This window comes from Podarcis liolepis (assembly GCF_965112155.1).
Source record: "Podarcis liolepis genome assembly, chromosome: 15".
Lineage (NCBI taxonomy): Eukaryota > Metazoa > Chordata > Lepidosauria > Squamata > Lacertidae > Podarcis > Podarcis liolepis.
This window is the reverse complement of record NC_139566.1, coordinates 24995045-25022254: the sequence shown is the minus strand read 5'-3', so window position 1 is coordinate 25022254 and position 27210 is coordinate 24995045. Positions and strand designations below refer to the sequence as shown.

Sequence of the window (27210 nt, the reverse complement as noted above, 5' to 3'; positions counted from 1 at the left end):
GTACGCTGGCTCCCTCGGCCAATAAAGCCAGATGAGCGCCGCAACCCCAGAGTCGGTCACGACTGGACCTAATGGTCAGGGGTCCCTTTACCTTATCCCACCCAAGAGCTGGCACGTATAGTTCCCCTCCTCTCAATGTTATCCTCACAACGTCCCTGAGAGGTAGGTTAGGCTGAGAGGCAGTGATTGCCAAGGTCAGCACACTGTGAGCTTCATGCCGGAGGGGAAATTGAGCCCTGGCCTCCCAGGGACTAGTTCACCTGGCATGTCAAACACGGTTGGTGGCTTGGGGGGGTCAGGGACTGCCTCCCAGCCTAGCCTACCTCACAGGGTTGTTGTGAGGATAAAGTAGGGAGTGGGGTGGGGAACCCATGTTGAGCAAAGAAGATAAACGAAGGCATTTGCTCTACTTTCAAAGGGGCTTATTTGCCCCCTCGCCCGCCAATCACCTTCTGGGCCAATCCTCCCAGAGAGCCCGCCCCCTTCCCTAATGTCACTCTCACACGCCCGCCCGACGCTTTTCAATCGCTCTGCCTCTTGGACGAGGATCCCTAAAGCCTCTCGGACGGAACCATCCGCTCAACAGGAGGGGGTTGCGAGCGTCCGACGCTATTCCACGCGCAAAGAGCCCCTACCGCTCCCCTCCTCCGCATGTTTCCCCTAGTTCTCTTTTTGACTTCTTTGATTCCAACCTGAATTTAGCATAAATACAAAGAGGAGAGGAAGAAAAGAAGTGGCGCGTTCCTGCTTCACCCCCCCCCGCTTTAACATCGCACAGTGGTGCCGACCCGAGTGGAAAACCTCGCGCCTGCGCAGTGCGCGGCGGCAGAAAGACCGGGAGGACGTTAGTGAGGGAGGAGGCGGCGGCGGCGGAGGAGGAGGAAGAAAGAGAGAGAAAGAAAATGGCGTCGACGGGTGAGGAGAGCCGGGCGAGGCCTAATCTTAACCGGGGGCGGCGGGAGAGACCTTGGGAGCGGGGAGGGAAGGAGAAAGGGGATCCCTCCGTGAGGGGGGGAATTAGAAGGGGGCGGGAGGCCGGGAAGCCGCGGCCTTTTGTGGAAAGTTCTCATTCTCTGTGGGGGGGGGAGGGGAATGGTTGCCGGGCGGCCGTTAAGTGGGGGGAGGGGCGGCGGCGCGAAGTGCGTGCGACTTCGTGATTGGCTGGGGGGGGTCAGTAGGAAGAGGGAGGGGCTGTCCCCCCCGCGCGCCTTCTTCTTGGTAGCGCTAGGCCTCGTTTAACCTCATGGGAGGGAGGGAGGAAAAGAAGGGGTGGGGGTGGGAGGAAGTGGCTGCTGGTGTTGCCCCCGGTGCAAGCCTCAATGCACGCTTCCTCTCCTCTTTTCCCCCTCAATTACAATTTTTTTTAAAAAAAGAAATTATTTTGCAAATCGACGGGTTGTCCCCGCGGGCGCCCGCCTTACCCCGCTAAATAATTAACTTGATTCAATTTATAAATTAACGAATGGAAAGAAGGGAGCCGCGTGAGGTAGGGAGGGCCTTGAGGGCAAACAGTTAATTTTATTTAGAAACTAATTACTCAGCCTCAAGAACCTTTCTTTATGTCATCCCATTAAATTATAAATCGACAAATTCTCGTCTTTTCTTTTACTCTGCTCTTCAACCGAGGGGGAGAGAGAAGAGGGGTGCTGCACCCCCCAAGTGGCATGATGCTCCTGGCCTCTTTCACAAGAACAGTGATGACGTTGTTTACTGTAATAATTATAAATTAACAATGATGATAAAAATGTCTGGCGCACAGAGAGAATTGAAAAGAAAAGAATACAAGAGATGCGGTATTATCACTAAGCTGCTCTGATTATTATTAGGAATTCCTTTTCACTGCTGCACCCTGCTTTTCAGATAATGGGGAAGGAGGGCAAAGTATTTATTGCAAACGTTTCTGCCCCGTGCCTTTTCACCACTCTTTGATCTCAGTTTCTTTTTCCTATGTATGCTTCTGATGAAGGTGGGCTGTATTCCACAAATAAAATAACTTCATTAGTCTTAAGGTATCACAAGATTTGTGATGGGTGTTAACACAGCAGATCCAACACAGCTGCCCTGCTAGAAATTGCTGTATGTGGACTGCATGTGTTTCGTTAATGCATAAGGATGCATGCATGCATATACCCACCCACATGTGCATGAATGGGGCTGGGGAAGCAGGCCTCTTTTCTCCAAAGAAAAAGGGTTTATTACAGACAGAATTAAGCACATTAAAATGCTGCCGACAGTTTTTATGTTTGGGGAAGAATTCCATTGGATTTCCTTCTGAGGGAAGATGCATAAGATTTAGCCACATGGCCTGTGGATTCCAGGCGGAAAGTTGAACACGTGCTTTTCGCCTCCATCTCCCAAAATGAAATCATTGGGATTCGTAAATCAAATCAGCTACCTATAAATAGTTTAAAGACTTGTATGTAGTCCTGGTCGAAATGTGTAGTGTTATGCACACAAAACATAAATAATGCATTACAATGTATACACTTTTTGTCAGGGTGGTGTCCTTAAAAGCAGCTTACAGTAAAATCAACTGAGGATGCATTTTTCATTGCAGTCTGTACCGAAGTAGGCTTCCATTCTGTTAGAATAATTTTTTTGCAACAAAACTGATCCAGAGAAGCAATGAAATGCCTATATAGATCAGTCTCTGAAAACCACAGGGACAAAAAAATGTCATGAGAGATTACCAACTGATTCTGGTGCAAAGACTGATCCAGGGAAGAAGAATTCCTTTCTTTCGATACAACATTCAGCAACAGCCTGCAACTTAAACAAATTTATCTTGTGTGCATTCAGCTTTAAAGTAAGCTGGTGGGGTTCCAGGAAAAATGAGTTTAGCAATCCCACTCGCCATTGAATACAATGTGTTTTGACTATATATTATTTTGGCTTTCGGCATGATCCCTGGATCCGAACCCCAAAGTAAGTTGCAGGCTTATGGTATATGGAGAATTTGGCTTGGGGTAGTGAAATTTCTTTGGTGATGTTCATTTTTCTTTTTTTGGTCTGTGTTGAATATTAAAATAAGGTGCAAGTAACATTTTAACATTTAAGCTATGTTAAACCGCATAAAATACAAAAAAACCAACAGGAGAGATGGAAAAAGATATGTGTTTACTGTTAGTTTGTCTTACTATGATTTTGTTAGTCTCACATGTTTTGACTATAAAGCAGATGGGAGATAAGTTATATCTGTGGGAGATGTTGTGTACTCTGATGAAAGTACAGAAATACATTTTTTGCTACAACAACAGTAGCAGCACCAGAACAAGAAGAAAAAAAGAAAAGCAATCACCAGTTTCTCATCTTAGTACAGTGGTACCTCGGTTTAAGAACAGCCCTGTTTACAAACGATTCGGTTTATGAACTCCGCAAAACCGGAAGTAGTGTCCCAGTTTGGGAACTTTACCTCAGTCTAAGAACGGAATCTGAACAGTGGAAGGGCACCGGCGGCGGGAGGCCTCATTAGGGAAAGCGCACCTCGGTTTAAGAACGGATTCGGTTTAAGAATGGACTTCAGGAACGGATTAAGTTCGTAAACCAAGGTACCACTGTACTCATTCCCCCACTACATACAATCCAGAAAACCTCATTGCTGTTCCCTGCTCTAGTAGAATTTTGGCTTTTTTGTTTTAAAATAAACTTTAATGCCATTAATACTTTAAAACAAAACCTCACCTCCCATTGCTGCAGATGTAAAATATGCAAAACTTAAAAGGACTAGTTTAGACAAGGTGCTCTCTCTCTGGGTATGAGTGAGGAGAGCTAGAGGTCAAACAGGAGGATCCAAGGGGAGGGGAGAGTATTGGAAGCAGACTTTGCAATACTACTGGGCCTTCCAATTCTGCTGCTGTTTACATTCTTTGTGCAGCATCATTTGTACCCAAAGTGTGTTGAACTGGAAATATGGCACCCTTGGCTATCCAAATATTGGCCTACCTTATTTAACAGATTTGATCAAGTCTGTTGCTATTTCATGGTCATCTAATATAATAATTATACGTTAACAAGTGCTGGTTACTTTAGGGATCCTTTGGGAGGAATGGTGGGATATAAATTTAAAAAATACGTAGAGTAGTGTAGTGAAAGAGTATAGACTTTTTGCTTTTTAAGCCTTGAATAGTTTTGTGCATTTGTATGTGCATATTCCAGGTGGCTTAGTGTTGTCCCATTTAGGGTCTGGCCATTAAAGACAGTTATATGTAATTGTGAAATCAGCCACTCAGTGGTGGAGGTTCATGCTCCGGCACGGGGGGGGGGGGCAAGTGCAGGGGGGGCAGCCTTGATGGCACCCTGCTGGGATCACGCAGCCAGGGGGGGCGCTACCCCCGCACTCTTCTTCCTCTGCCAGTGCAGCCACTTAATCTTAAAAGTGGAACAACCTGGCAAGAGCTAGGACAATTAGTGTCTCATCCTAAATATGTTTACTGCAAAGTCTTGAGTTCAGTGGGACTTTGCCCAATAATGATGCCCTATTAACTCATACAACAGATCTATTGTTAGCACATTAGAAAATTACACACCATTCTTGACTAGGGTAGTTGGAAATTGTGCCTTCTGGCATGTGACTGCTGCATCAGTCATTTAAGTAGTAATTGTAAAATTTGTGCCATGATTGCAGCTGTGTAAATGCTTTTAGGAGATAGATTGCAGAATGGTAATTGTAATGGGTAAAGCACAATGCAGATTGTATTTTAAACTTACAGGTGTGTATGGTGGTATTGGTGGTGCTTGATTTGGGAGTATGTCCAAACAGAATCCCCAGTCTTCATTAGTTCAATAGTGCAATGATTTATTTAATAAAGATGACTTACTGTGAAAACAAGCTTTTTAAATAGTGCAGTTTGGTGGAATAGGTAGCTTACACATCCATGGTGCCATTGAAATTGGATGTGTATCAAAAGCTTTTTCATTTTTTCAATAAGAGTATCACATGAAAACCAGCTGTTCTAACACGTTGAAATGTTTTTTTCATTCCTACTTGAAGCCATATTCTCTTAATTTGTGGCACAAACCGTGTACTCCTCTTGGTTCCTGAGGATAAGTGCTATGGGTTTATGAATGCCCTACGTGGCATTCTTAAGTAATGTTTGCTGTTCTGTTCCCTTGTGTAACGATGAGGAGTAGGCTTCAGTTTTATCAAATTATGCTATTTTGCATAATTTTTACAAATCATAGTTGTGACCACTTTGAAATCTCAGTCTGCTGGGAATATGATTGGAATAGTAAGCTCCTGCCTGAAGGTCAGTAACTGCCCACAGAGTTCCTCATTTTCATAAGTGACAGAGTTACATCGTGGCTTTTAAAGTAGAACTCTTTGTGCATAGCTGAATTGATGAACTCTTAAGTCAGTTATGGACAGGACAGAAGGTTGCAACTTTTAGGTTTTCTTTATTTTGAATTTCATTCAAGTGTGATCATGCAATTCTCCCTCTTCCTAGTTCTGAGAGCTATTTTAAGAAAGTCTGTGGTCCCTGCTCCCATTGGATTGGGCCTTCTTGGTCCCATTTTAACTAAGTACAAAATAAAATTTATAACTTATGTCACTAAAGCTCTTCTGCAAATATTAGCTTTTAAAATGGTGTGTCACAATCTTTAATTGTAATATTTGTGCATTTTGAATTACAAGACAGGGAATAAAGGTTTGGATAGAGGGAAAAACAGTTATAGACTTGAATTGTGTTAATTGATATGCAGTTAAATTAAAAGGTACAAAATGAATGGATCTTCTCATAGACCTTTCCTTTGTTGTTGAGTGAAGAGTTTTGCAAATTCTCTTACTTTCCTATAGTAATACAACTTTAGACTTTGTGCACGTTAGAAAGGTCAGAAGTGTTCATTTACTATATAAGTAGGAATACATAGCAAGATATAGTATGCTTTGCCTTGCTTCCTTTTTCAACACTGTGTATAGTAAAATTTGCTGCTTGTGTTGGAGAAAGATCTTAGGACAAATTTCAGGAAAAGCTTGGTCAATTTGAATAATCTCAATGTTGACAACCTGGCTTGGCAGCAAAATAAATAAATGAAAGTAGACTCTTCACCTATTGGAGTTGAGAATATTAAGTGACGTTTGGCTGTAAATAAGCAAAGGCATTGTCTCTTCACATTGAGTAGGACTAAGAAATTGTAACTTCCAAAATGGAATTTGAGGTCATAGATGATTTTGAGGTGGGGAAGGGTTAGGTTGAAAAAGCTGTAGAAGTGGTGCCAATCTTGGATTTTAATACACAACAGATTTCAGACTTCCATTGGGAAACCACACGGTAACAACAGCTACAGTACTTGTGTTTGTGTCTGCAATAGTGTTGCTTTTAATTGGTCCAGCTTCTCTTGGTGAAAGAAAATCACAAGCTGATGCATCTCAGGGGAGTTTTTAATATGACAAACATAAGGGGGTGGGTGTATCCTTAGATTCTGAGCTTATGTTTAGAGGTGTTGAGTGATTCCTCCCCCACCCATCTCCTCTTATGCTTGATTTTATGTCTCCTTACCACCTGCAGATTATAGTACCTACAGCCAAGCAGCAGCCCAGCAGGGGTAAGTTAAGTTTCTTTGAAGATAAATATAGTCTATTCTTGAAAGAAGACTTGGTTTAGAATTCCTATAATGTATTTTATGTTTTAAGGACATTGCAGAGTTTTAATAACAAACTGTTTTAGTACTGCTGTTTTGAAGGTTATACAGGAAGGCATTGCCTTCATTAGTCATTGTATTCTCCAACTTCAGCTTTCTTTCTTTCTTTCTTTCCCTCCCTTCAGCTACACTGCATATGCTGCTCAGCCAGCTCAAGGATATGCGCAGACCACCCAGGTAATAAAGAACCAAGAAGCCACTTCCCCTCTAAATGCAAATGAAACCCCAACCTTTTTGCAAAAAAAAAAAGTTGCTAAATGGCATTGCATCTACTCCCATATTTTCTGTTGGGGCTTTTAAAACTAGCTGCTAGAAAGTATATTTCTATTACTGCAAGTATTCATTCAGGGTGTGCACTCATTCAGTGAGTAGCCATAGCCTTGGGCGCAAGCAGTGGAAAGCTGGCTGTTTGCTGCTCTTGCTCCCCTATTAATGCATTTTGCTCCTGCCTGTCTGTATACACAGCCCTTGGAAGACAAATGCAGCAAAGCCCTGTGGGAGGTGACAGCCTATAAGGGCAGCCCCCATCGTGTTGAGCCATGGAAACAAAACACGGGGCTGCCGTGTGATGGCTGCCAGACCCGACTTAATTGCAACATGCTAGTTGCCATGCAAGATTAAAGTATTAAGGGACTTAGCACAGACATGAAATTTTAAAAGGGGCTGTGTCATATCCTGAAAACAAGAGAGAATAATATAACCCTCTTCTTATGTAAAGGAACTGAGAAGCAGCAGTTGATGGCTTCAAGGCCTTTAATTTTGTTAACTTCTAGCTAGGTGCTAGAGGTGTCTCAGTGAACTTTTGTTGTCCTTCAGCTAGCTCTTATGTCATGTTGCTTGGGTGCTGGTCAGTACACAGCATAGATGACAAAACAGGGTGAATTAGACTCATGGGATGGCCAATAATACTAGCTGTTAACTGACAATTCTACTATACACCTGTCTCCACTTTCCCTTGGCACCTTGTGGGTTTGTGAATCTGCTTTGCCTGAGCAGGAAAATATTTGATATAGGACGTGGGGTTTCACCCGTCTCATTTCTGTTGCATATGATTACAGACTTTTTCTGTCCAAATCAAATTGTTAAAATCTCTTGTGTAGAGCCCAAAAGTTAAAATAAACCATTTCCCTCTTTGTAGCAGGCCTATGGGCAACAAAGCTATGGAACCTATGGGCAACCCACGGATGCCAGCTATACCCAGCCTCAGACAACTGCTACTTATGGGCAAACTGCATATGCAAGTTCTTATGGGCAGCCTCCAACTGGTAAGTGCCTCTGTCTATTCCCACCTAGTCTCTCCTTATTTTTTCATTGTGCTTTGGAGACTTTAAATTAATGTGAGGGTGGGAACTTTTTGTAAAGCAAATTGTACTTTGATATTACGGATCACTTTGGGTACTGGTTCACATGGAGATTGAGGCATTGCTGAAGAATCCTGCTAGCAAGATGCTAACATACCTGGGGAATGAGGCACTCTACCTTTTGTGACAGTACTAAGACTCTCTTAAACCTTTCTATTGCTCAAGGATGAGTAGTTCACAAGACTGATTGCCTGTTCTGATAGTCTGCCCTCTACTTCTTGTCTTGTGCTTTCCACAGTAGAAGGGACCAGTACAGGTTTGAATATCCTGCTCAATTTTGCATGGGAAATGCTGTTCATTTGGTCTAAATTTATGGTGTTAACCCTTTAGGTGGTTTTATTCTAGCAGCAAAACTTGCAATATGGTTGGCACAGGCCCATTCAGTGTTTGCTGCTCATTTTACTTTGCAGCAGCATATCTGCTGTAGAAAGGGTGCCATTCATAAGCTCTTTTTGACTACTGTGTTGTATGGATAAAGCTTATGTATTAAAATGACAGCTATGAACAAAGATGATTCAAGCTAACCAAACTCAGCTGTCTTCCTGGTGTCCTAAAGGGTGAACAGCATGATTAGACACATTCAGCTGTTGCAGCCACCATCTCTGCATGTTCCATGTTATTCCTCTTTCAGACATTTACCTCAGTGTTGTCATAAATGCTCTGTAAATTATTTTGCTTGTGCTAAACTGTGTTAAAACTGAAGTTCTGTTCATCCTGATGCTTTATTTTGATGTCTGAAAAATAGACCTACCTTTTGAAGGTTGTACAGCAACCACTTGATCTATGGTCTGAATTTAAAGTGCATGCAAAAACACCCCAAACAGCATCCTGGCTACAGTTTTAAGTAGCATGTTTTTTCCTTGTGCTTAAAACTAATAACTACTGCGTTGGCCGATAGAGGTTTTAAATAGCAAAATGTTATTGGGTTGAAACTGTTTTGGGTTGTACATTTAGCCAGTAAAAATAACTGTGTAGTTAATGATGCACATGTTTTAGAATGTTTCCAATTTGGCATATATTTATGAGACCTATATGTTGCCCAAACAGTTCAGTACTTCTTGCAGTTCTACATTTGCCCAAGTAAGAGGTAGGGATGGAGGAAAGGTGTTGCCTGGGGGCACTGCATTTGAGCATGCAAAGTAGATACCTGATATATAAAGTAGGCTCTCTAAATTCTCTCAGGCATAGCAGGAAGAGGATCTAATTCTTCCTTGCATGCCAAGATGACTGAATGCTTATGCAGGTATATCAAATACACAGTTGGAAGAATTGCTTTACTTTTCTCAAATCAGCAATTTACTGGCCCAGCTCTGTTTTTAATGATTAGGTTGGTAGCGTAACAATGGAGGAGTCAGTTGTTTAATCTAGTTCTGAGTTTACAGATAGATTTGAAGACCCTGGAAGGAAATGGAAACATTTGAAAAAAGCTTTGTTCAGAAACCCAAGCAGGGGGGGAAATTGGGGGTGGGTGGAACTATATTAATGCTGGGAATAGCTAGGTTTGTCTGTTAAATACGCCACTGGTTACACAAAGATGAAGTGCATCAGTATTAGAACATACCACTCCTTTCCTCTGTGACTATTGTATAGGTCGTGAATATTCAGATGCACAAGGGGGATGGGATTCTAGCAGTCTTGGGGAAGACAAATATTGTAAGAAAGGAAACAAAGTTGAGAGGAGAGAACCCTAAACCAGCCACATGAATAATGAGTATGGTCAGTGAGCATGTATCACAGTCTAACTGGGGATAAAGCAGAATAATGTAGTGACTAAAATTCTGAGTAGCAGCACATTGCTGCACTGCAACATGTTGTGGTTGGTCCAACTTTTTTTACACCTTAATTGTCCCACAGGAATTTTAGTGTCATTAGCTTTTTCATTACAAATGTTGGGTCTGCATGATTATATTTAGGTTCATATATAGGACAGGGTCCAAGGAGCTCCCTTCAGGCTTCCCCAAGGGTTTGAGCAGTGCCCAGTGGGATTTCTTGGGACAGCATATCCTGTTTCATCTCTCAAACTGATTATGAAAGTACATCCTCAGTTGTTTCTAAGCATTAGAAGCAACTGCTAGAAAGCATGAGCCCTAGGACTCCTTGATGAAACTTGTGGTTTTGTTCGCTAGATCCTGGATACCATTTCTAAGCTGAAGTAGTACATGACCACTCCTCCCCCCCCATGTCGATTTTTCCTCTAACTTTTAAATTCCATATTGTTAAATATATTGTTACAAAAGTTGGGCACCACTTCCAATCTCTGCCAAACTGTGGCTAGATTCAAAGTTCCAGCCACTCACTCAGGGTCTGTGTTTCTTTGAGAAGCAAGGCATGGCAGAGGCTGTCATAGCTTTAAGAAATACGATTTATTCACGTATTTACACCTGAATTTAGATGGAGGGAGTCCAGATCTTACAGCATGATTCATCTCAAGAGGGGCTTGTTCCCCACAGCAGTTCAGTGTCGATCCAAGGCATCTCTCTCAGCCTGCCAAGATGGTTCTGTCCCTTCTTCCCAGCATACCTTGTAAAGGCCTAAGTCTCCTGCCAAAGACACACTCTTACTTTCTCCTGACACACAAACACCCCTGGGAACCTCTGTCTGCCCAGGCCCAAGGATTCTTCTTTGATACAGGCCATCTACACTGTCATGTTATCCCTGGTTAACTGTGTGAAGCTGCTTGGGCATCCTAAACTGAATGCAACAGCACTTGGCTTAGTTTTAATTAACCAAACTTAGCTTGCTTCATGAATTTGAGTTTGTTCAAATTCAAGCTCTTTACAGAATCTAAAGATTACGGAGAGTCAGGCCGTCCCCCAAACTTAACAACAATATGCTTAGGATGCCTCAACTTGTTCCTTCATGTCTAACTGTATTTCTAATAAAGTAAATGTTTAAATAAAGAAAATGCACTTCAATATTTAATGAATAACGAACAGTGCTACTGTTTCATATGCCAAATTATAGCATATGTCTGTGTTCTTAAAGTAAATAAAGTTGGGGTTCAGTGAGAACAATTATTGCATAATTCAGTTTCCCAAAAAAACATTTTCCAACAACAATTTAAGGCTTCAGTTTACTGAAAATGGACATCAGTGTTCCTACATTGTGGGTAAAAAGAGTGCTCCATATATGTTTGAAAGATTTATCGCATGACTAGTCATGAATTCAAATTTACTAAGAGATCTGCATATGGAGTAAATATTTTACCTTTTCTTTATAACTTGCATTTGCAGTTAATTCTGAAGGCCATTCTGAAAGCTGCAAAAAATTGTTATTGATTGCACAAAGCTTGCTACTCTGTTTACAATCCTTACGCATGTTTTGCCAGTTCGTTTTTTGGTTCTTTTGTGTTCCACTTCACCAGGAGCTTTTGAAGAATGCTTCATAAGAGTTTTGAGACAGTACCTTTCAGTACAGTTTGGTGCCAGTTGCTTGAAATATGCTTCTAAAGGCTGAATGTTAGAATCCTTACAATAGTCACTGTGGAGGGAGTGTCACCATGATGGTTATCTAGTACTGCTGTCTTTTCAAAGCAGCAGAGAAGGAGAATAGAGCCTTGTAGCATTATATTAATTTGTCAGAGAACCTTGTGCATTATGACCACATATGGGCATGTGATTTGGCTGCTGTCAAACTCCTTCACTTTCAGGCCACAGTGATTGCAGCAGTGTGTGTAACGTGGCTGTATTTTTTTAATCCCGCCCCAGCTCCCTGCATGTCTTAAGACAGCTTATCAGAAATGGGAGCTATTCTAAATCTTTCTCCTTGATTTGGTTGGTTTTGTTGTTTATCTGGAGGGTTCAAAAGAGTGGCCCAAATCGGAAGTGATTCGGAAGTGATAGTAGCACATCATATTAGATAATGTGCAATATGGTTCTGCTTCAAGTATCACAGTAACATTTGAGAATTAGTTCTCAAAACTATTATCCACCTGTACAAATGTAGAAATTTTCAAGAGCTCTAAGTATACTCTCTGATTTACATTTGAAATGAGGCTGAAAAATCCAGTCAGTCTGCCATTCCCCCACTTAGCTGATAGATTTAAATTTATAGTTATAATGGCTAACCAAGAGTAGCTGTCCAATCTGTAATTCTGGGAACCATCTTGTGTCATGGAATGGTTGAAATATGTGAAAGCTTCAATCTTTGTACACTGACAGTGGCTTGTGATGGTTTCCTTTTGCGTTATTTCTCCCGTGAAGTGCAAGGGCTCTAGTTTTATCGGAATCATCCTAGTGCTTTGACATTACCTTTAGTCTTTTAACTATATTTTGGATTTAGAGATGGCTTCAGGATATTTGGTTTTTTCCCTGAAAGTAGCTCTCTTTAAGCTGATAATAAAAAAATCATTACTTTACCCCCTTCTCTGTCGGTATTTTTAATGAGGATGAGGCACTACCCTCCCACAAAGCATTTTTGTTTACAGGTTTCCTTGACTTCATAGAACATTTCACTAGGGTCCTTAGTATAAATGCTTAGACACAGTAATCAGAAGTGAGCACAAGTAAGCACAAGTGTTTAAGCTTCTCAATAAGGTTTCTTTTTGTTGCAGGCTATACCGCCCCAACTGCTCCCCAGGCTTATAGCCAGCCTGTCCAAGGTTACGGCACTGCTGCTTATGATACAACCACCGCCACAGTTACCACCACCCAGGCTTCTTATGCTGCCCCATCTGCTTATGGCACCCAGCCTGCCTACCCCACCTATGGGCAGCAGCCAGCAACAACTGCACCTGCAAGGTAACATACAAATAAAATGTGATGCATTAACATATACATTCTTGTACTTTGGGGTCAGGGAAAGAACTCTATTTGAGAACACCATCCTCTTGTCTGGCTTCTGCCCTACAGCTTTGATAATTCTGTGGTTTGTAGGCACATTCCCCTCCTCTCCACGTAATGCTTGAATGAAACAGAACTCACATGAAGTTCTTTCTGTGAAGCGCCATGTGGAATAATAGCCTTGTATTCTTCTTTCACTCTGGATAAAAAGACAAAACGTACTCAGGCACTATCGCCTTAACACACATCTGGTGTACTTTGCTGTTGGTGCTTTGATTGGCAAGACATTTAAATAGCACTCAGAGTAGGATTCTTTCCCCTCTGTTAATGAAGCACCATTGTGGCTTCTGTGGAAGTCAGTGGGTGGATTGTACTAAATGTTTGAATCATACATTGATAATAATTTTTATAAGTTTAGTGCATTTAAAATGGTGACCTGCCCCGTGTGATGAAGGGGAGGGGGATATAAATAAAATTAAAATTGTTTTTATATTTGTTACCAAAACTCAGATCTTAGCCTAGGGTTTAAGACAATCCTGAAGGCAAAATGCCTGAGTAATCTGACTTGTAATTTCCACCTGCAGTTAAGTGTTAACATGCAGAGGCAGTACATAAAGGTTGCCAGTGCCTGACATGAAAGGCAAGCAGGGGCTTCTAAAAGATTTATCCTCACGGATGGATTTAATTTTTAGAGCCCAGGATGGCACAAAGCCTGCAGAGACTACCCAGCCTCAGTCAAGTACATCAGGCTACAGCCAGCCTAGTCTAGGATATGGACAGAGTAACTACAGCTACCAGGTCCCTGGCAGTTACCCAATGCAGCCGGTTACTGCACCTCCATCCTATCCTCCCACCAGGTGAGTTTACTGGAATTCTCAGTATATATTATCTGTTATGTATATGCTATCTGTCTGGATGATGTTTTGTGTGGTGATGGTGGGGGGACTTCAGGCTCAGGTGCTGATTGCAGCTCCTCAGACTGTACCCCTCACCTGCCCTGCACCCTCCTTGAGTGCATTTTGCATCCTTGAGCCGTGTATTCCCTTAAACCATGATTAATGCTCTTGTTTGCATAGATGGAGGAATGTATGCATGTGTGGAAGCTTCTGACTTTTGTGTGCCTATGGTGCAGAGTGACTACCTTTGCCTCTGGCCCCGCCCACCACTGGTAGGCAGCCCCCACAAAAGGTTGTCTGTGAGGGAATGTGGTCCTTGGGTGGAAAATTCTCCTCCCCTACTTTAGAGGATGGTTAGAAACGTCAGCTCCTTTTTGTGACTTACATCACCTTGGAATGCAGAGGAGCAACAGTTATGATTCTTAATATCTATTGGCATACCATGGATAATGATTTACCTTGGTGACCTGCTCCTCAGAGTGACATTGAAAGCATTAGGCAGACCGTCCAGTCATAGCAGCACTACAGTGATCAGTGCAACTTGGTCTGCTTCTCTTTGTTGCCTTTTCCCCGCCAGCCATCTGGTTAGTTGTACTGCCATTTACCATGGCAAAAGACAAGCAGTCTCCAGCAGATATGGGCATCAGAGAAAAACAATAGTGGCCATAGCAAAAACACAATAGACTACAGTGGTACCTCGGGTTACATTTGCTTCAGTTTACATACGCTTCAGGTTACAGACTCCGCTAACCCAGAAATAGTGCTTCAGCTTAAGAACTTTGCTTCAGGATGAGAACAGAAATCGTGCTCCGGCGGCGCTGCAGCAGCGGGAGGCCCCATTAGCTAAAGTGGTGCTTCAGGTTAAGAACAGTTTCAGGTTAAGTACGCACCTCCAGAATGAATTAAGTACTTAACCTGAGGTACCACTGTGGTAGTGTTTTGATCAGGGGTAGGCAACCTAAGTCCTGGGGGCCGGATGCGGCCCAATCACCTTCTCAATCCCTCCTCACGGATGGTCTGGGAATCATCATATTTTTACATGAGTAGAATGTGTGCTTTTATTTAAAATGAATCTCTGGGTTATTTGTGGGGCATAGGAATTCGTTCATTCCCCCCCCCCAAAAAAAAAAAAATATAGTCCGGCCCACCACATGGTCTGAGGGACGGTGGACTGGCCCATGGCTGAAAAAGGTTGCTGACCCCTGGTTGATTTCCCACATTGTTGCAACCTGGTGGCAAAGTACTAATAGTATGCATCATTCTAGTCTGCAAATGTGCAGGTATTCGGGTTGGGGGGGGGGGTTGGTCACAGCTTTGTCAATTTTATTGCGGCCAGTGGTGTGTTCTGGTCTGGTTTTCTGTAGTTCTAGATCAGCCTGGGCAAGGGCAAATTGTGCATGTTTGCTTAGGCTTTTGCACTTGTATGGGTGGAAATAGACTGTTTTACTAAGTGCCGTTTTCCTGTCCTTTGACATATCTTTTCAGCTATTCTTCTTCGCAGCCCAGTAGTTACGATCAGAGCACTTACTCTCAGCAGAGTAGCTATGGTCAGCAGGGCAGCTATGGACAACAGAGCACCTATGGGCAACAAAGTAGCTACGGGCAGCAGCCCCCCACCAGCTACCCACCTCCGACTGGATCCTATAGCCAGACCCCCAGCCAGTACAGTCAGCAGAGCAGCAGCTACGGGCAACCAAGTGAGTGTTAATAGGGGGCGGAGTGTGTGTGTTCAGTTAAATCTTATCAACCCCAAAGATGGCAATCGGGACTTTTGAATCAAGGTGTTCGGATTTAAGAGTGGCGTTGGAAAGCTTTCAGATGTTAAAAAAAATAATAATTCAACAACCTCAAAATCTGTGCTGTGTTTCTGCTTTTCAGCTAGCCTGTCTTTCATATTTGCCCTTTTTAAAAAAAATGCACTGCTGGGGAGCCATTGGCTCTCCAAGTGTTGTTGTCCCATCAGCCCCACTGATGACCATCTTTGCTGGGGGTGATGAGAGTTGATGACCCAAGAACATCTGCAGGGGCACAGTTTCCCCAGATTCCTTTTTCTTCTGTTTTAATATTTTTCAATGCTTTCATTTTATGTTATATTGAAACAATATAAAGCAACATATTACAGTACAGTGTTGGTCACACAGTTTTCTATCATATTTCTTTTCACTAGTTTGGTCAATGTTTTGTTGTCAATTTAGATTTATTCTTGCTAAAAACAGATCAAGCCTTTTTGGGGTACCTTACAAATAATATATAACATATGGTTGGATTTCTACCAGAATATGTGAAAAATCTGCCCCCATGAAGCAGGTAGAAAAGATGCCTCTGTGTGCTTGGATGGTTGGACCTGTTGGGGTGGAAAGAGTAAAGTAAAGTGTAAAAGCCAGCTGGGGGGGGGGGGGAATCAAGTATTTTCCAGCTGATATTTTGCATACCTGTGACTACCTTAATGAATGCTTCAATTCACCATTGAGGGTCACTGCATGTTAACGTTCTAGAGGAAGGAAATGAATGCTGTTTGCCACTTTGCTAAAATTGCCATGTTGACTATTCCTTAGGTTCATTCCGTCAAGACCACCCCAGCAGCATGGGGGTGTATGGCCAGGACTCGGGAGGCTTTTCGGGCCCAGGAGAAAGCCGAAGCTTGAGCGGCCCTGATAGCCGGGGCAGGGGAAGAGGGGGATTTGACCGTGCAGGCGTGAGCAGAGGTGGGCGGGGAGGAGGAGGCCGCGGCGGAATGGGGTAAGAGCAAACCTTTTCTTCCTCTCACCTAATTTGGTTTTACCCCATAGGGTGTGCAATGGAAAGAAGGGCTGAAAGATGTCGATGCAAACCACTTTTCCATGGAGATAATCTAATTAACAGCGAGTAATATATACGACTAATTAATTCATGGAAACATTTTCTTAATGGGGACTAGGGGCAGGATACATTTTACCTGCAGTTAATTGAGGGTTGGAGGCAAGAGAGTGCTGGGTGTTCAAATTGTGAAACTTTCAGCTCCCTTCCACAATGAACAGAGATGAAACTCTGTGGGTTTAAGAACTGTTGGGTTGAACACACACACCCCTTCTGAGAGGTCTGCATGTCATTCATTCCTCCTTGCTGGTGTTTGATATCACAGGTATGTACCATGGTGTCTGCTGCTCTTGTAAAGCATTTTCTTGCCCTAGCTGTGTGTTCTCTTGGCAGTAGCTCTCTGAGCTCATGTCAAAGCTGAATAGGCTGTGTCAAGATGCTCTTTGAAGCCCAGAGCTCTCTAGCGTAGCTGTCGCGTGTGTTCAGGTTGGTTTGGAATTTGAGGAGAGACCCTACATGGTGCAATGATGATAATCATAATAATTAAAAATCGCTTACAATTCTGGACGCAGCTCCATGCTGGAGCTTTCAGGTGTCCCTAACCAGTTCAGCCATTTTAACTGATGGTGGAATCTGGTTTGGGAAGCCTGTTTAGTCAGTACTTGTTTTCCATTACTGGTTTATCTAAGGTGGAAGAGATGGTGGTCAACTGAGAGGCTCAGTAATGAAGGGTGTTCTTGTGTGTGTTCTACCCATGTGTATATAGAGCTATGCAGAGTGCTACCCCCCAAACCAAAATGGTCACAAATTTGGACTAGGAGGATGGGAGGGCAGAAAAAGATGTCATGGGGTCCAGTTGACAGATCAGTTGCCTTCCAGTCCCACTGCACGTAACAGTCTTGACTGGCAAAAGAGACACTCTGCATAGCTTTACTAAAATGAATCCAGATGGTTTGAAATCTTTATTGAAGTCCAACTGCTTTTATTGCTTCAAAAGCTGTTCAGTTAATGACCAAGCCATTTTAACATTGAAGAGTAACCCTTTCAAATTGGCTTGACTGGAAAAGGGCTCCTTAGTTCTATTATAAAGATTTCATCTGTTAGGTGTTCCTAGATGTGTTTTAAAGTAGACGCAGACACTTGAAATTGCTATCACCACATCTTTTTTCTTTTCTAAAGACCTCCCTAAAAAGTAGGGCAATTTCGCACCCATAATCAAAAGCTCATGTGTAGTGGCCTTAGCATTGGGGGAGTGGGAGGGAATGTAACTGCTATAGGCCTTAGGCAGACCCCATTCCCAGGGTGGCCCTATGAAACACTTACTTGGCCACCAAGGGCCAGGGTAGGGGAACTATGTCCCCTTCCATGGTGTGGTGATGCATTTCAGTGTCTGTCCTGCAGGTAAGGAGCCCAATGTTCTTAACGTGCCCTCTTTCATTGCCTCAATATTTTTTTTTATTTTCACTGGCTGTTAAACATGGAAACTTTTTAACATGCTTTGTCGCATTTATATGCTACAGGTTACAAAGTGAGAGCCTTGTATACACTTCAATACTTAAAAAGTACCCGTACTCAGTACTCAGCCGGCAGCATAATGAAAAGTGGGACTAGACACGGTGTCCATATGGAGAGGAAAAAATATACATAGAATATTTTTAACCAAATGTGTTCATTGTATAAATGGAAACCTTCTGTAACTTTGGTAACTGCATATAGTACTTCATGTTTGGTATTGAAACGAGAGGGGAGGTGTAATAACTTTAGAATTGTGTAAAATTAAAGTGTAAAAACATGTGTTAAAAAAGGGAAACATTACATATATGGTATATATACTTTGGTAAAAGAGACAAAGCTGCATGCAACAGCTTGGAATTGTGTATATTAAATCTTTTATGGGTTAAAGGTGCAATACTTGATAACAGTTAGTGGTCCTTCTCCCTCCTTTCTTACTTCCATCCAAATGATTCTTCCACATGCACCCAAAAAGCCATTTTTAGTGGCACTTTATTAATTGGGCACATTTTTGCCCATAAATTATGTTTTGTGGCTTCTCTCCATCCGCCCCCCCCCCAATGTTAAAAGCTAAAGCACTGATTTGTTGTGTTGTGTTGCATTGTATCCACAAAGCTGCACCCTTAGGCCTTTGTACCCTGGTATATTCTGTAAGTTCTCCTTCCACAGAGACTGTTAAATCCACTAGTGACCTGAATGTATGGCTTTAGTGACTTGTCATCTGAACTGTGTTCTAGGGATTGCTGTATCTTCTTTTTCTCCTTTCCCCCCTCAACTGTTAATGTTAAAGGTCCTCCGCCCAGGAGCTTGGCTTGCTGGCCTCACTCGCAGGAGGCTGAGGGTGCAGTTTTATGTATGCAAAATTAGGAGGGAGTTGACCAGTGGACATAAAATCTTTGTGTGTTTTGATAAGCCAATAAATAAATGGAAAAGTTCCATTTTTCCTTCTCGGGGGCCAAGTATTGCATTGTTAATACCATTAGCCGTGAAAAAGGGTCCAACTGCCACCGTGGGGCATCCAAACTCAGGCAAGCAAAGGTTGCGTGTGTGTAAAGGAGATTTGAACAAGCTGCCCTGAAGAAAGGCCTAGTGACGAGATGAGAGAGAGAGAAAGAAAGACAGACAGACAGATGCATTGTTTGGATATGTTTAGCCAGTGCCCTTCTTCCCAGTGAGCCCCAGAGGCTCCGAGCGGTACTGGCTTTTTAAAGGGAAAGGCCTTCATTTCTTCGTTTATCCCCCCAGCAGCGCTGGAGAGCGAGGTGGCTTCAATAAGCCTGGTGGTAAGTTTTTGAGCATTACAATGGGATAGTGTTTTAAAAAAAATGCAACCAGAAAATAAAAAAGCCCATAATATTTGTTAGTTTCATAAGTCGTTAAAATTCCATATGCAACAAGACTTTTAATGGGTACTGCCGGCAATGCCTAGGGGTCTATAAGGTTTTAACCTACGGTTACAGAACGAAGGGTAAACAAAGGGTGATGATGAGAGGAACTACTCCTTTAATTTGGGGAAGGAAATCATTTTAAGCAGCTTTGGTTTTTTAAAAAATAAAGTAACTGGTGGTAAACAAGCACTGATTGGCCCAAGAAAGCCCCCTTTAACCAAGTGTAATACCAGGTGATGGTTTAGAAAGCTGCTAAAATAGCAAGCTGATCTCAGCAGCAAATGCATAAAGGGTGTGCATTGCAAGTTTTTTTGCAGTGCGGTCAATTTGAGTTTTAACACATGCCATCAAATGGCGGTTGTAAATAGGTAGTTGTGTGTGTGTCAGTAGCGTAGCTTGCAAGGCGTGCACTAACAATCTCTCTTATGATTTCTCTTTCCTGGACGGCAGGACACATGGATGAAGGGCCAGATCTCGATTTAGGTAATTTCAGATAATTGTTTAAATCTGTGGAATGGGTCCCATGTCATTAGTCACCCTCAGCAGAATGCAGTTTCTCTCGCTTAAAGTAAAATGCTGCTTGTTCATCTTAATGTTGGAGATTGACAGAGTCAGACACTTCTCGGGGCTTCAGGAAAACTGATCAGCCCCTTGCTAGTTTTGCCGTCATTGTGGACAGTAGTTATTAAGGGTGCGTCCTTTTGCTGAGGGCCGCCCTACACAGTCCTGGAGCTGGTCATGCCTTTTCTGTGTTTTATTGAGTCTGCATTTTTAAACTGGCTGAAGCTCAATTAAATGGCATTCTTTGAGACTGGAAGTCCAGAAGTATTGGCCGGTCTTGGTAGCCAACTGTTATTTGTGGTTGCCTCTGATGCCTCTCCTCACTTGGATCCTCTGACCTCCTGCCCTTGGGGAAAATGGGTAGTAACCCTGTCGGAGGGAGGAATGAGGCCATGTTTGCTTCCAGTACCTGTTGGGGTGGCCTGTACTTGGTGACACATTTTTCTCTCTCCTCAGGCCCACCCATAGACCTAGATGATGATGCTGACAACAGTTCAGTGTATGTCCAGGGGTTGACTGACAGTGTGACCCTAGAGGATCTGACAGACTTCTTCAAACAGTGTGGCATTGTCAAGGTAAGTAGCACGATTTGTAAGGTGCAGCCTGTCCTGCCACTTGATGGAGTTGTGGGGGAGGCGATACAAATCCCCCTTGCGATTTGGCTTTTTAAGTTTTCCCATGTGTCTTTCATTGTCCCAAGAATACCTTCTATTCTCCTCCCCCTGAAAGGAGAGGAGAGATTCCAGATCATCCCTGGAAGACACTGGACACACTAACCACCGATAGTAACAGCTGGCCTTGACACCAGAGTTCTGGGTGGGGAAGTTAAAGGGGGGAAATTGTTGGTTTGATCTGAATGATTTTTGGACTAGGGAGGCGTGGTTTGAGGTTTTGCTTAATTGCTAATTAGTGGGTCAAAGTATTGCCTTGTTTATCATTTCAGTATTGTTAATATTGTTCACTATTATTTATACGGGTGGTGTGTTCTTTGGGGGGGGGGTTTCCATAAATGTTAGGTTATATGAAATATTAATGTATTATTTCCCCTTATGGTATTTTTTATTGCATATTTTTCTTTGCTGTAAGTTACTTGAATAGGTGACAAGTGACTAATAAGATTAATTAATTAATTAATATAAATAAATGTGTGGCATGACCACCTAAGCCCAGTGTGGGATTTATTTATTTTTAGTGAAATTTGATGTTGATTAGTCACATAACGTTTTCCTTTCTAGCATATTCTTTGAAGCATCTTACTGAATAGTACTTTGGGGTGGGGTGGTCTAGCCTTGGAATTTACTCCTGTCCAGAGCATGATTGTCTTCTCTCATCGCCCCTTAGATGAACAAAAGAACTGGACAACCCATGATAACAATCTACCTTGACAAGGACACAGGGAAGGCAAAAGGAGATGCTACTGTGTGCTATGATGACCCACCGACTGCCAAAGCAGCTGTAGAATGGCTTGATGGTGAGTGAATTAGTATATTACCGTTACTGCTGCAGCTGCTGCAATTTATTACCCGTCCTTCATCTTAAGGTCCCAGGGTGGGTTACAACTATTAAAGCACAATATTAATATTATAACACAATATTGATCAATATTAAAAGCTTAAAATTACAGAAAGGTGGGTCCTAAAAATACACATCTCAAGTGTCAAAAGCCAGGGTAAAGAGTTGCATCTTGAGCATTCGCCATATAATGAAGGTTCCAGAGGCACCTCTGAGGGAAAGGAGTTGCACAACTTTGGGGCTACCACTGAGTAGGGAAGAAGGTGGTCTTTCAGATGTTTGGGGCCTTGGTTCTTTGGGGCTTTAAACACTAACACAGAGCTTTCCAAACTTTTCATGTTGGTGACACACTTTTTAGGCATGCATCATTTTGTGATACAATAATTCAGTTTTACCAGCAAACCAGAGGTTAAACTAACCCCTTTCTAGCCCCAAGAGAAGTGTAGGGAGCATTTGCGCAACACTCCTACACTTCAGCCAACACAAATGTGTCTCGACACACAGTTTGGAAAGCTCTGCACTGATATATTAGATGCTCAGTAGCTCAAAAGGTTAGAAAATGTCAACCTAATGTATACGTAGTTAAAACAAATGCAGTGTGCCTTATTACATCAAGTTTGATTGCAAGTGGTGTATACTGGGGTGTGTGCCATGATTTCCACAGGAGTGCAGCATGCCTGGGGCAGTGGGACAAGTGTGTGAACAATGCCTACTGAAATTTCAGAAGCTGGAGGAGCGGTTGAGTGTTGCATACGCCTCTCTTTACTTTAGCCTCAGTTATGGAAGCGGCAAAGTTTGTAACTTCCTTCCAAAGGCCTTGGCAGTGTGACTTCGATCCACTTGCCCAGTTGTAGGTGGGTTATTCTCTGCAGCAGTGAAGCTCTTGTTCACAGAGAGACCTCTGCTTTGTGTGTTTCAGGCAAAGACTTCCAGGGCAGCAAGCTCAAAGTCTCTCTCACCCGGAAGAAGCTGCCACTGAACAGCATGCGTGGAGGGATGCCCCCACGTGAGCCACGTGGCATGCCTCCCCCACTCCGTGGAGGTAATCTTTGGCTAATGCTGGCCAGCGCTGTTAGCCCCCAAGGGCTCTGTGGTGTGCTCATGAACTCACCAAGTGTCTTCTTTCAGGCCCAGGTCCTGGGGGCCCAGGCGGTCCTGGTGGTCCCATGGGCCGCATGGGAGGCCGAGGTGGCGACAGGGGTGGCGGTTTTGCCCCAAGAGGACCACGAGGATCGAGAGGAAACCCTTCTGGTGGAGGAAATGTCCAGCACAGAGCAGGAGACTGGCAGTGCCCCAACCCGTAAGTCGCTGTGCTTCATTCTCTGCTCTCACCAAGTTTCTGTGCATATGAGAGTCAACATAGATCTTGGCTGTTCTGTGCATATGAGAGTCAACATAGATCTTGGCTGGGCTGCCCTGGTGGACTCCTGCATGGTAGTTACCCCAGGATGCAGTTATGCAATTCATTTAGGGTAATATTTTGGGTGTGGACATAGTTCCAAGGCCCTTTTGTTGGGTACCAGCCACCACCTCAGTAATTCACTTACCAGCTCACCTAGAATATTGCTAGGTTCCTTGTAAGCAACTGATCGGCCCGATCAGTTGTGTGGCCCAAAAGGCTAGGCAGCCTGTTTCCACTGACTTGCCTTTCCTTAGTTATTCATGGGAAAGCATCCTCAAAAGATGGTCCAAATGAATTTGCCTCTGGGTAGAGGCTTTCCTTGTGCTCCCCACCCAGCTGTGAATGAAATTGTGGTCAGCTGGCTCTCCCCTGCCCCAGTTCCCCAGCCTTGGTTGTTTTTTCATGTTCAGCCAAGAAATGCACTTGGCATCTCTCACTAAACACTGGTCCTTTTCCAGGGGGTGTGGAAACCAGAATTTTGCCTGGAGAACAGAATGCAACCAGTGCAAGGCTCCTAAACCGGAAGGCTTCCTCCCTCCACCTTTCCCACCTCCAGGTATGTTCCTCTTGTCCACGAGCTGGGGTGGGAGTCGGAATATGTGACACTGACCTCTGCTTATGTGATGTTCACAAGGTCCTGGATTCTTGCTTGGAAAACCGCTGCCACTTAGAGGGCTCATATACGGGACAAATAGTGGTAAGGGAACTGTACAGGTGGTATATTTTTCCTTCGTTTGTGTATACACTTCCAGCAGAGTGAAATGGGGAGGTGACGCTGCGCCATTCACAGTCGCCATAAAATGGCCACTGTTGGTTCTTGGAAGCACTGACTGTGGACGCATTGACCTTGCCAAGGTTTACGCTGGAGGTGGGGTGGCGCCACATTTGGTGGAGGAGCTGCTCTGATCAGACCCGGCTCCAGCTTTTCATGGGACCTTGGGCAGGGATCACTCGACACGATCTCTGGGAGCGGGGTGGCTGATGGGGAGTGGTGTGCCCAAAATGGGGGGGGGAGGAGCCCAAGAGTCTCCAGGGGTTGCACCTATGGCTCATGGGGGGCTGGCCAGGCCAAAAGCCAGGCACATGGTTTCTGGCTTGGCCATGCAAAGGGGAGTGTGGTGTAATGTTGGTAGCCCATTGCAACCAAGTTCTTGAGCTACTTGCTGGTGGGGACAAGTTAATTTTTTATACTGGTAATATTCCTCTCCCATATCCTGCAGCAGTCGTAGTCTGCCCAGGAGAGCACATGGTGTTCAATGCTCAGAGCCATGTATGTGCAAGCTGCATGTGGAGATCAGGGGGAGGGAATGTTAAGGGTTGTTTAAATCAGGCACACTCTCCCCTTCCCCTGACTCCCATCACCAATCTCTTTTGCATGGCTTCAGTTTCACTCACCTTCCCAAGCTGGACAAAATGGGTAATGAGGCTGGCAGGTGCTGGACGTGGGGGCATACAATAGCTTGTCTGTTGAAATCACTTGTATGCGTCTCTCTTTGCCCCTGCTCAAAGTGGTCCATGTATATATGAGAGAGAACATTTTGAAACACTACACTGAAACAACAAGCAGGAAAGCATCACTTTCTGTTAAATTTAATCACAAAATTATGGAGGGCCTCTTGGCTATGGGGAGCCATCCATCACAATTTGAACCCCTAGCACTTTACGGAGTAGCCATGAAGAGAAGCTGTTGATTTGATTCATCAGTTGGCTTAATGGGGACGAGTTTCAAGCTTGGAGGATGAGGAAGTTGGGGAGGGGACTTTGCCCAATGCCATGCAACTCCAAATGGCAGGCCCTGGGCAGTTTCAGGAAAGGTATGGTGCCATGTTGCATTGAGTCAGTAATTGAGCAGGGGCAAATGGTGTCGTCTTGATTGGTGCTCCTCTACGGATGTGTTTGAGTTGCAACTTTAATTCCCCTGTAGGCACTGTTGTCCTTATGTGCTGATCTTGAAAACAAACTGCACCTGCCCGCCCTTAGAAGTGGCTGTTTGAAACATCATTAGTAGCCCTCCAAACTGCAATTACCATCAATTCTGACTAGGTCCCACTGGCTGAGACTGATGAGAATTGGAGTCCTGCAACATCCACACCATACCCACCCCTGATCTATAGAATCTGGTGCAAAGTGGCCTAGCTGCTCTCTGCTCTGTTTACTCTGTCTCAATGGAGGTGCTTATGGGTGTTTTCCTACACTCTCGCGCTGAGTTACGCAAACTGATTCTCCTTTTCTTGTCATCACAGCCTACCTTCTCACATGCTTCCACCAGGCTTCAAGCCTGACTTGGAAGCTGATTACAGGTGGGAGGAGGGCTGCATGCCGAGCTCTGTGTTGGAACCTTAAAGTGTATTGACCCCAAAGCTGTTTTTTCTCTGCTAACTTGTACACAGCCCATGAGCAGTAACTTCAGTTTAAGAATCGCCAGCCAGTTTTAAAGCCCGACATTAAGTTGCATTAGGAGAAGCAGCTCAGTCTTCCTCTATGGTTGGTGTGTGAATCTAGGTCAGTGTTTCCCAAACTTGGGTCTTCAGCTGTTTTTTCAGACTACAGTTCCCATCAGCTGTGACCACTGGTCTTGCTAGCTCGGGATGATGGTAGTTGTAGTCCAAAGACAGCTGGAGACCCAGTTTTGGGAAACACCGATCTGGGTCTTTTCTTGTATTGACCCTCTTCCTGCAGTAGCTTCCAGTAGGAATGATCAGCTGTTAGGGCAGGTTATGAGGAACCACATTAAAATGAGGATATCCTTCCTTGCGGGGACTTGCAGAAAGGGTGAGAACGACATGGGAAGTGGGCATTTGTGGTATGGTATTTTGCTTGCAGCTTTTCTTGTGGCTGCTGCTGCTGCTGTCACATGTTGTAAGAACAGGTGCCATATTTTAAAGCAGTAGGGACTCCCTAAGGTGGTAGCACACACATTCACACCTATGCAACACAGACATGTGCCATCATTTGGTCACTTTTGTGGGCCTCGGCATGTCTGGGTCCTGCTGCCTGCGCTTCCGAGGCAAGTCTTCAGCTGTCTGTCTAGTGTTGCCACCTTCCCAGCAACCCTTTGCTCGATTGAGTGGTGCTGTCTTTCTGCACTAGGTGGTGATCGTGGCAGGGGCGGCCCCGGTGGCATGAGAGGAGGTCGAGGGGGCCTGATGGATCGCGGCGGCCCTGGAGGGATGTTCCGAGGGGGCCGAGGTGGAGACAGAGGCGGATTCCGAGGAGGCCGGGGCATGGATCGAGGGGGCTTCGGAGGAGGTCGGCGAGGAGGACCTGGGGGCCCACCTGGACCTCTTATGGAGCAAATGGGAGGCAGAGGCGGCAGGCGTGGAGGACCAGGAAAGATGGACAAGTAAGGCTTGGGGAGGGGGAAGTGAGTGGCGTTGACAAAGGGGAGGGAAGAGGTCTGGGGTGCAAAAACTGGAGGAAGAGGCTGTTAGTAGCAGCCACGGGCTCTTATTTGAAACCTTCTCTTCCTGGGATGCAATAGCCTTTGGGTATGTGGTTGTGAGTCTGACCCCCACCCCCTCTCCTCTCTTTTCTTTGCTAGGGGAGAACATCGTCAAGACCGCAGAGACCGGCCTTACTAGTGGCGAGCCACCCCCTCTCCCTTGCAGGACTGCATTTACTACCAGATTTATTTTTTAAACCAGAAAATGTTTTAAATTTATAATTCCATATTTATAATGTTGACCACAACATTATGATGATTCCTCGTCTGTACTTAGTATTTTTCACCATTTGTGGAGAAACATTAAAACAAAGTTAAATGGTAGTGTGCTGAGTTATTCTTTTTCTCTCTCTCTTACTTTTTCCTTTTAAAAAATGGTTGTTTAAACTAAAACTCATAAGAAAACCATTGTTGTGAGCATGCTCAGTAAATCTGTGTGGAAGACCCAGGAGGAAGGAAACTTAAAATCTGTAACAATGTTAATGGTTGTGATGTTTTTTAAATAAACTTCCAAATGTTTATAAATGCAACACCTCTTAGCATGTCTTCGCAACAGCAGTGACTCCAGTAGGAGGGCAAGCATCCTTCAGGTTTCCCTGGTGTGTGGAGGCCATTGGGTTCACCAAGGAGCTCTGTGTCACACTGGTTTGCAAAGTCCCAGGGCCACTGCCAGTGGAGAAGGACTGGAGCAGGCCTGTGAAGTGCACTTGCTAAGATACAGCCTGCACCTGCAAGGTGAACGGTTGGGGAAACCTCAGGCCCCTTTGTTCTCTGCCCAACCCTTGGGTCTTCCTCAAGTATCCTGCAACTGTGTTGAAGCTTCTTTCCTGCCTTCACGATCTCCTGATGTTTTGCATGGGTGGAGCATAGTCTACGCAGGTAAGGGTCACATCCATTGCCCCACCCCTCTTCCTCTGGCT

At 44.1% G+C, this 27210-nt stretch overlaps 1 protein-coding gene across 8 annotated transcripts; it reads left to right on the top strand.

Annotated features, from left to right (window-relative positions):
- Window positions 1-547: 547 nt before the first annotated feature.
- On the top strand, window positions 548-26820 carry EWSR1 (EWS RNA binding protein 1). Of its 8 annotated transcripts, none has more exons than XM_083478623.1 (19): window positions 785-915; window positions 6507-6543; window positions 6765-6816; window positions 7778-7904; window positions 8239-8256; window positions 12553-12739; window positions 13474-13638; window positions 15163-15374; window positions 16233-16416; window positions 19234-19268; window positions 19824-19856; window positions 20391-20509; window positions 21276-21405; window positions 22366-22488; window positions 22575-22746; window positions 23307-23404; window positions 23483-23545; window positions 25939-26191; window positions 26390-26820. In XM_083478623.1, exons 1-19 carry the CDS (start codon window positions 903-905, stop codon window positions 26427-26429), a joined length of 2061 nt encoding a protein of 686 aa, XP_083334749.1. In that variant the 5' UTR covers window positions 785-902; the 3' UTR covers window positions 26430-26820. The 8 variants fall into 8 exon arrangements, with proteins under 8 accessions (XP_083334750.1, XP_083334749.1, XP_083334748.1 ...); XM_083478622.1 differs by having other exon boundaries at window positions 19231-19268; XM_083478624.1 differs by lacking the exon at window positions 8239-8256 and having other exon boundaries at window positions 548-915; window positions 19231-19268.
- Window positions 26821-27210: the final 390 nt, after the last annotated feature.

Bases quoted from the DNA above. Each gene is read 5' to 3' on its own strand.
- EWSR1 (XM_083478622.1), top strand. The intron at 22,489-22,574 runs GTAATCTTTGGC...GTCTTCTTTCAG, and splicing joins GCCTCCCCCACTCCGTGGAG to GCCCAGGTCCTGGGGGCCCA. The intron at 22,747-23,306 runs GTAAGTCGCTGT...GTCCTTTTCCAG, and splicing joins GACTGGCAGTGCCCCAACCC to GGGGTGTGGAAACCAGAATT.